The sequence below is a fragment of the Nicotiana sylvestris genome, chromosome 7, assembly GCF_000393655.2.
Source record: "Nicotiana sylvestris chromosome 7, ASM39365v2, whole genome shotgun sequence".
NCBI classification, from domain to species: domain Eukaryota; kingdom Viridiplantae; phylum Streptophyta; class Magnoliopsida; order Solanales; family Solanaceae; genus Nicotiana; species Nicotiana sylvestris.
The window spans coordinates 24,929,642-24,938,287 of NC_091063.1; the positions used below are offsets into that span (position 1 = coordinate 24,929,642).

The following is an 8,646-nucleotide window of genomic DNA, read 5'->3' on the forward strand; positions in this document are numbered from 1 at the left end:
GCTAGTGAAACAATGAATGTTGAGGACAAATTGGAAGCCATTTTGCTCAACCTAGATGATGATGAGGAGTGTGATGGCTATGTGGAGTGTGTAAATGCATTGCAAGGCATGGGGTCGTACACTTATGAGCCCCGAAAACTATCTTTGGATCTTGAAAATCGGAAGACTCTTCCAACAAAACCCTCAATCGAGGAGCCTCCTACCTTGGAGCTAAAGCCATTTCCCTCGTACCTCAGGTATGAATTCCTTGGCCCTTCTTCTACTTTATTGGTCATTCGTTCGTCGTTCTTAACTAACATGCATGTAGAGTCCATATTGGAGGTGCTACAAAGGAGGAAAAGGGCAATCGGTTGGACTTTAGCGGATATTAGGGTCATAAGCCCCACCTTTTGCATACACAAGATTATTTTAAAGGATGGTGCCAAACCCTCAGTTGAACATAAAATAAGATTAAATGAAGAAATGCAAGAGGTGGTTAAGAAGGAGATAATAAAGTGGTTAGATGCCGGGCTTGTCTACCCTATTTTCGATAGCTCGTGGACCTCTCTGGTGCAATGTTTCCCATAGAAAGGGGGCATGACTGTTGTAACAAATGACAAGAATGAATTGACCCCAATAAGAACCATCACCGAGTGGAGAGTGTGCATGGACTATAAGAATCTCAACAAAGTTACTCGAAAAGATCATTTCCTATTTCCATTTCTTGACCAAATGCTTGATAGGGTAGCCAGGCGTGCTATTTATTGCTTTCTTTATGGATACTCAGGTTATAACCAAATCCTTATTGCTCCTGAGGACCAAGAGAAGACCACTTTCACTTGTCCCTACGGTACTTTGGCATTCTCGCGGATGCCTTTTGGGATGACTTTTCAACTGTGTATGATGACTATCTTCACTGACATGGTGGAGGACATTCTTGAGGTCTTTATGGATGATTTTTCTATGGTTGGAAATTCATTTGAAGATTGTTTGAACAATTTGGATAGAGTATTTGCTAGATGTGAGGAGACTAATTTGGTGTTGAATTAGGAGAAGTGTCACTTCATGGTCGAAGATGGCATTGTCCTTTGCCACAAAATTTCAAAGCATGGTATTAAGGTCGATAAGGCCAAGATTGAGGTGATCTCCAAACTACCTCCCCTACATCCGATAAGGGAGTGAGGCTTCTTGGCTCACGCGGGTTTCTATCGCTGATTCATCAAGGATTTTTCTAAGGTGGTGAACCCATTGTGCAAACTCTTGGAGAAGGATGCCAAGTTCTATTTTAGTGAATGTTGTGGTTGGAGCAGTGTTGGGGCAAAGAATCGACAAAATCTTCTATCCGGTCTTTTATGCTAGCAAGACCATGAATGATGCCCAAGTCAATTATACAGTGACCGAAAAGGAGCTACTTGCTATTGTTTTTTCCATAGAGAAGTTCTGGCCATAGTCTATGGGTACTAAGGTGATTTTTCATACCGACCATACAACAGTTTGGTATTTGATGAACAAGAAAGATTCTAAGGCAAGGTTGATGCGGTGGGTACTTCTTTTGCAAGACTTTGATCTAGAGATTCAAAACCACAAGGGTAGTAAGAATCATGTGGTGTACCACTTGTCCTATTTGGAAGAGTAGGGGAGGCCACATGATAGCCTTGAGATCAATAATTCATTTTCCGACGAGCAACTCATATCTGTTTCAATGATCGGGATGTTATGGTTCGCTAATTAAGCCAATTATCTTGTGAGCGGCATTGGACCGAATGAGTTCTGTTTAAACCAAAGGAAGAAGCTCAAATGAGATTGTTTGGATTATTACTGGGATGAGCCGTATCTTTTTCGAAAATGTACTAATGGCGTGATCTGGCAATGTGTGCCGAAAGAAGAACAAATGGGAATTCTTGAGGCTTGCCATTCTTCACCGTATGGTGGTTACCATGGTGGAGCTAGAATAGGTACAAAGGTTTTGACTTGTGGATTCTATTGGCCTACCCTCTACAAGGACGCTAGTGAGATTGTCGAGCGTTGTGATGAGTGCAAAAGGCCGGTGGGATTTCTAAGAAGAATGAGATGCCCCTTACCACCATTCTAGAGATTGATATCTTTGATGTTGGGGCATTGATTTCAAAGGACCGTTCGTGAGATATTATGGGAACACTTACATTTTGGTAGCTGTGGACTATATGTCAAAATGGGTTGAAGATATGGCTTTACCCAACAAAAAAGCTCGAAGTGTGGTGGCTTTCTTGAAAAAGAACATCTTCACAAGGTTTGGTACTCCTAGGGCCATTATTAGTGATGTGGGTTGACATTTTTTTCAATCAAGCATTTGATACCTTGCTAACAAAGTATGGTGTCACTTATAAAGTCTCAACCCCCTACCATCCTCAAGCAAGTGGACAGGTTGAAGTCTCCAACCGGGAGATCAAGAGTATTTTGTCAAAGACTGTGAATGCCAACCGAACAGATTGGTCAAGAAAACTTGATGATACTCTTTGGGATTATATGACGGCCTACAAGACACCAATTGGGATATCTCCATATCGATTGGTATTTAGGAAGGCGTGTCATCTTCCGGTAGAACTTGAGCATAAGGCCATATGGGCATTGAAAAAGTTTAACCTTGAGTTGGATGCCGCTGCAAATCTAAGAGTGGCACATTTGAATGAGCTTGATAAATTCTGGTATCATGCCTATACAAGTTCGTCCCTTTACAAGGAGATGATGAAGTACCTCCATGACAAGTATATCCACAACACGGAGTTCAAAGAAGGTCATCTGGTGCTATTGTTCAATTCCTGGTTAAGGATGTTTCCGGGCAAGTTAAAATCAAAATAGAGTGGGCCCTTTGAAGTAGTGAATGTAACCCCCTTTGGTGCTCTAGATTTGAAAAATAAGAATGATGAGGTTTTTAGAGTAAATGGGCACCGGGTTAAACATTATCTTTCCAAGGTTGAGGATGGCCACATTGTGGCGATTCTTCATTTCAAGTGATTGGTAATTTGCATCGTGCAACGACGTTAAATTAGGCACTTCTTGGGAGGCAACCCATGTGTCATTTCTTTCTTTTGTTTTTCTTCTTTAGATTAGATAGACTTTGTTTTATGCTAACTAGTTTTTGAAGTGTATGCAGGAATGGGTGTGCATTGCAGGGACTGTGCATGAAAAATTTGGCTAAGTGTCAAAATGCATAGTGTCTGAAGTTGGCCTGTAAAAAATGCTTAAGGAATTGTTGCCGCACACATTTTTGTACGGTCCGCATTGGTACTATAGCCGCACTCATTTTTGTGCAGTCCACATCAGGACTTCTCACTAGGGCAGGTAAGGAGTGCGTGTAAGCACGTTATTTTTGCCCTATGAAAGAATTACTCCCAAAAATTCAAAATAAAACGATTTTCCTTGGTGTGCAATTTTGAGAATTTTTGTGACATTTTTGGATAATTATTTGTATTTGTTTGTGCATGTTTATTTGTTAAATTAATAAAAAAAATACAAAAATATGTCGCATTTTGCATGTAGGATTTAATTCTACAATTGTTAGTAATTAAGTTTGTTTTACAAAAATTAAAAATTACAAAAATAGGCATTTGTTGCATTTTTAGCATTTAATGTCCAAATGTACAATTTTATGCTTAATTATTACTTAATTATGCGTTAATTGTTATTGGGAGTTAATTTGTACTTTTATAACTTAATAATAATTTAAGGATTTTTAGAATTTAGTTTTAGAAAAAATAAAAGAAGAAAAGAGAGCAAAAATATAAAGAAAATCGGAATTGGGCTATTCTTCAAATTCAAGCCACAAGCCCAAAAAATACCCAACCTTCCCCATGACCCGGTCCATTTCAAACCGGGTCGATCCGGTCCATAACCCAAATACCCAACACCCCCCTATCTTACATGTGACAAAAAACAAAAAAGAAAAAACCCTAAAAATCCCATCCGCCCCCTCTCTTTCTCTCTTCTCATTCACCATCCCAAAGACCCCAAAAAACTCCAAGTAGCCATGGCTGCTGCCCTTTCCCCCATCATCGAACCTCCATAGCCACACCAAACGACCCCGCTGCCACTGCTGCGTCTTCTTCATCGCCTCACCACCACAAAGCTTGTTTTCTCCATGTCGAGCTCGAAGCTCGTTCATGGCTGCCCTCTCCTTTCATCTTCGAACCAGCTCCAAACGACCACCCCATTTGCTGCATTTTCTTCTTCTTCTACTCCTCCAAGCCCTAGCTTCAGGAGAAACCCCATGACTGCCTCCTTCACCTCCCCAGCTGCCTCGTCGACCTCCAGCAAAACCCAAGCATTCACGTCCCAAACGACCTCCAGCTCGGCGACACAGCAACAACAACTACTGTGTCTACCATCGTTGTTGCTTCTTCCTTTCCAGTTGCAGCTTCAGGCAGTTCACCATGGCTGCTGCTGCTCGACGACCATGATGCCAGTTCACGCCGCTGTTGCCCGCTGCTGCTCCGTCACGTTGTTGCTACCTTGGTCTCATCCGTGTTGTTGTTGCTCGATGATGCTGCTTCGTCCAGCTTCGTTCAACATCCATGGTGGCCACTGCTCAACCACAAACAACTGCTGCTCGACGATCTTCAGTTTCAATCCGTCGAGGTCGTTGTATGTTGTTTTAAGTTCGTCAAGGTTAAAAGGAAGGTGAGTTTGTCGTTGAATTCAAGATCCGTTAGGTCGTTGGCAGTCTTGGTGCGATAATCGTTTCCGGACAGATTTGTTCTCATTCAAGTTCTTCGTCGTTTCGATCCAGTTAGTGGGTTTTGAGTTTCACTTTTGTCCGTATTTTGTTTTTGATATTCTCGAATCAAAAATCGGTAAATGTTTGATTTTTGTTTCGTTCGTGTTCATTGTTTTGTTAATTTTTCAGTTTGTTCATGTGAAATTGTTAGTTTAATGTCGTTAGATTCAAATTGAAGTTTAATTAATTATTTCTTCAGTTTGTTTCATGTGTTGTTATGTATTTTTTCAGAAATTGTTAATGTTGGTTAAATCATTTGAATCCGTCATGTTTGTTGTTTAAAATAGATTTAATTCATGTTCATCTTTGTTTGAAGTTCGTTTGTAACCCCAGTGATTTAATGTGAGTTTAGGTTTTGGTTTTTGATTTGTTGATTTAGTTTGAATCGTGTATTTTTTTGTTGAAATTTGTTTAGAAATTGGTCATATTTGATGTATTTTGGTTGAGATTGATTAGATGATTGGTTATAGCTGATGGGGGTAGTTTGGTAAATTGCAGTACGTTCAGGGGTAAAATGGTAATTTCAATAAGGTCGGAGGGGTATTTTTGGAATTGAACATTTGAACAATTGTTTAATATAATGGGGGACAAAACATAATGTAGTGGGGGCGGGGGAATAATGTAATTGTTTATGTTAAGCATGGGGGACAAGATGTAATGGGGTGGGGTTGATATAATTGTTTAATATAATGGGGGACAAGACATAATGTAGTGGGGTGGGAATAATGTAATTATTTATGTAAGCATGGGGAACAAAGGTTTAAAGTAAAGAAAACATTAAGTAGTGGGGAAAAGCATGCAATTGGGGGGAATATTTCGGGTTGGGGATTCAAGACAAGAGTCTTGTTATAAATAGAGTCATTTGACACATTTTAGGGAGGCTTTAAGACTTGAGAGCTTTTAAGACTTGAGGGCTTTTAGACTTGAGAGAAAAGACTTGAACTAAAAAGACTTACTTAGAAAGAGAGGAAAACATTCTGAAAATCCTAAGAGAGTGTTGGAGAGTTTAAAAAGAGAAAACAAAAAACAAAGTGAGAAACGTGTTTAGTTTTCAAGTTTAATACACACGTGGGTTGTTGTTGTTTAGTTTGTTTACAAACCTTTGGGTTTGTTCTATTGAGTTGTTCGATTTTTCTTCAAAGTTTTCTAGGCCTTGAATCTGGTTCGAATTTGTTGCTGTTGGGTTGCTGTTGTTGCTATGTATTTATACTACTGCTGCTTCTACTGATCTTCATCTTCTTTCCTTGCTTTCCAAATATCAGGTACACAAACTGATACACTGGTTCATCTTGTAAGCCACTCGAAGCATGAATGCAAAAATGAGAAAGATTTGAATTTGTAATTTAATGTAGTCTTTTCTTTCTTTTACTGTCTGTATGTAGAATGTTCTATGTGTTTCCATGTAAACTCTTTAAACAACTCACTTTCGAAACTTAACTATAATAACTCGAAAGTATGTAAATAAAGTAGGACCTTTTCTTCATTTATTTTAGAAAACGAACTTAATAGAAAAAAATGTAGTCATTATAGGTTTATCCTTTTAAATAAAATGAGACGAGCCTCGCCAAATAAAATGCACAGATTGCGGGGCCCTCACAAAATGTATGCTTTAACTATTTAAAACTCGGCATCGGCCTCTTAACGAACTCCACGACCTTACCCAAAATAATAAATACGCTATCGCTTTAGGCACGCATTTTAATAATCTTACCTTCTTAAACTCGGGTGTGCATTTCATGCGACCCAAATCTAAATCCCAAAACGTTGAATAAAAATGTGTTCCGGATTGCGGGTGCATTTCATGTGACGCAATCCAAAGACATGTTTTTAAACGATGTTCACATTCTTTTAAAATATAATGATAAAAGCGGTAAAGAGTTAAAACTTGCACATGAGCGCATAATTGTATAAAATCAGATAAACAAGCCGAATATGACAGTTGAGCGACCGTGCTAGAACCACGGAACTCGGGAATGCCTAACACCTTCTCCCGGGTTAACAGAATTCCTTATCCGGATTTCTGGTTCGCGGACTGTAATACAGAGTCATTCTTTTCCTCGATTCGGGATTAAATTGGTGACTTGGGACACCCTAAATCTCCCAAGTGGCGACTCTGAAATAAATAAACAAATCCCGTTTCGATTGTCCTTTAATTGGAAAAACTCCTTCACCCCTCGCGGGGACGGAAAAAGGAGGTGTGACAGTGCGTACTGCATCATTATATGGCCGCACTCAGGTAGAACTGTGGGCCCGATGGGTCAAATGTATAAATACATTTTTTCTCATCATTTTGCAACTTTACAACCCTAAACTCTATTTGCCCAAGCAACTACAGTGCACCCCATTTGTTCTTAATATTTTCTCATTTCATTGACTTAGATTCTCACCTGCATCTTCATTACTGGTATGTTAATTTCTTCATTAGATTCTTCATCTTTTTTTTTTGCTTTTATTATTTGATTTAGGGTTAATTACATGCTTAACAATGTTAATGTTTAGTTGTTTTTGCTTAGAATAGTGTGAGTAGCTTTTTGAACGTTAATTGGGGTTTAAGTAAGTAGCTAATGATGTTCGATTGCTAAAACCATGATGATTTGAGAACAAAATTGCATAAACCCTAGGTCAGTGCCCATGGAATTTGAATTATGCGGACGCACAATTTTGTGATGTCTGTAGTGGAGGCTATGCGGCCTCACTCATTTTTGTGCGGTCTGCAGCTCTCCGAATTAGGAAAATTATACGTCTGACCTGTGCGGCCTCACTCAAAATTGTGCGGTTCGCAATAGATTTGTGCGTCCACACTCATTTTTGTGTGGTCCGTAGTGATGGAACATCAAAGACCCTAGTAGTATGAACCTGGGGTTGTGCGGCCGCACTCCTTTTTTTAGTAGCCCGCAATGGGCAGTCTTAAGGTTAACTCCGTGCAAGCACAACCGGAAGCCCAATCACAACAATTCACAAGGAGATTTCATTTGGTCAATGAGTCTTCTTTAGCTGCCACTTTGTCTGAAGGTTCAGAAGAGGGCAGCCAAGACTCTGAGCCCTCATCCTCACATGCTCCCCCTGCTCCAATAAACTTAGATGATGTTGATGTTCCAGATGATCGGAGCGGGATCGATACTGCAATGGCTGGGTTAGAAATATCAAGGAGGCCAGAGATATAGGAGGACAAATTTGTTAGTGCCAATGCCTTCGTGAAGTTTAGGGAATGGTGGCCACAGAGGTCACTCACTCTTAAGCGACAATTTTTAATGAAGGATTTGCACAAGAACAACCCCAATGTCCTTAAGCAATTCTAGGAGAGGAAAGGATGGAAATGGTTCACCAACAGTGTCCTATATGTAAATGAGTACCTGGTCAAGGAATTCTATGCAAAAGTAGCTCACATCAAGCAGGGAACTAAGGTGACAAAAGTGCGAAATCTGAAAATCTACTTTGACTCCTGTGCACTGAACAAACATGTGGGGTTTGAAGAAGTGGAGGCAGTGCAGTGTTTGGAGAAGCTAGCCATGGGTGATGCAGCTCATCCGTGGTTGGCTGAGATTTTGACAATCCCAGGGTCAACACCTTCGTGGATCACAGCAAGGGTTCCAATTATCCAGGCCACCTTGAAATTTGAAGCAAAAGGGTGGCAACCATTTGTGTGTAGCCGCATTGAACCATGCCTCAATGAAAACATGCTCCACTTCCCCATGCAGTCTTGGTGGCTTCAATTATGGCAGTGTATCCGATAAATGTTTGTGCCATCATGTCCACCAACATAACTTTAGCTATCCAGAAGGGTGAGAGATCCTATTTGTACCCGAACTTCCTCACCGAATACTTCAAGGATCAAGGGGTGGAGTGGAAGAATTATGACACCAATGTGAAAGACAAGACCCCTTTCTCATGGTACCACCTCCAGGGAGCTGACA

General features: G+C 40.2%; 1 protein-coding gene across 1 annotated transcript; it reads left to right on the forward strand.

Moving 5' to 3' along the window:
- Window positions 1-2,277: 2,277 nt before the first annotated feature.
- LOC138872866 (uncharacterized) lies at window positions 2,278-2,973 on the forward strand. Its single transcript, XM_070151287.1, has 2 exons — window positions 2,278-2,752; window positions 2,864-2,973. Exons 1-2 carry the CDS (start codon window positions 2,278-2,280, stop codon window positions 2,971-2,973), a joined length of 585 nt encoding a protein of 194 aa, XP_070007388.1.
- Window positions 2,974-8,646: the final 5,673 nt, after the last annotated feature.

What these genes read in the sequence shown, in the direction of transcription:
- LOC138872866 (XM_070151287.1), top strand. Translation starts at nt 2,278, where the DNA reads ATGTGGGTTGACATTTTTTTCAATCAAGCATTTGATACCTTGCTAACA. An exon ending in CAACACGGAGTTCAAAGAAG is followed by an intron (nt 2,753 to 2,863) that starts GTCATCTGGTGC and finishes TTGGTGCTCTAG; the next exon opens with ATTTGAAAAATAAGAATGAT.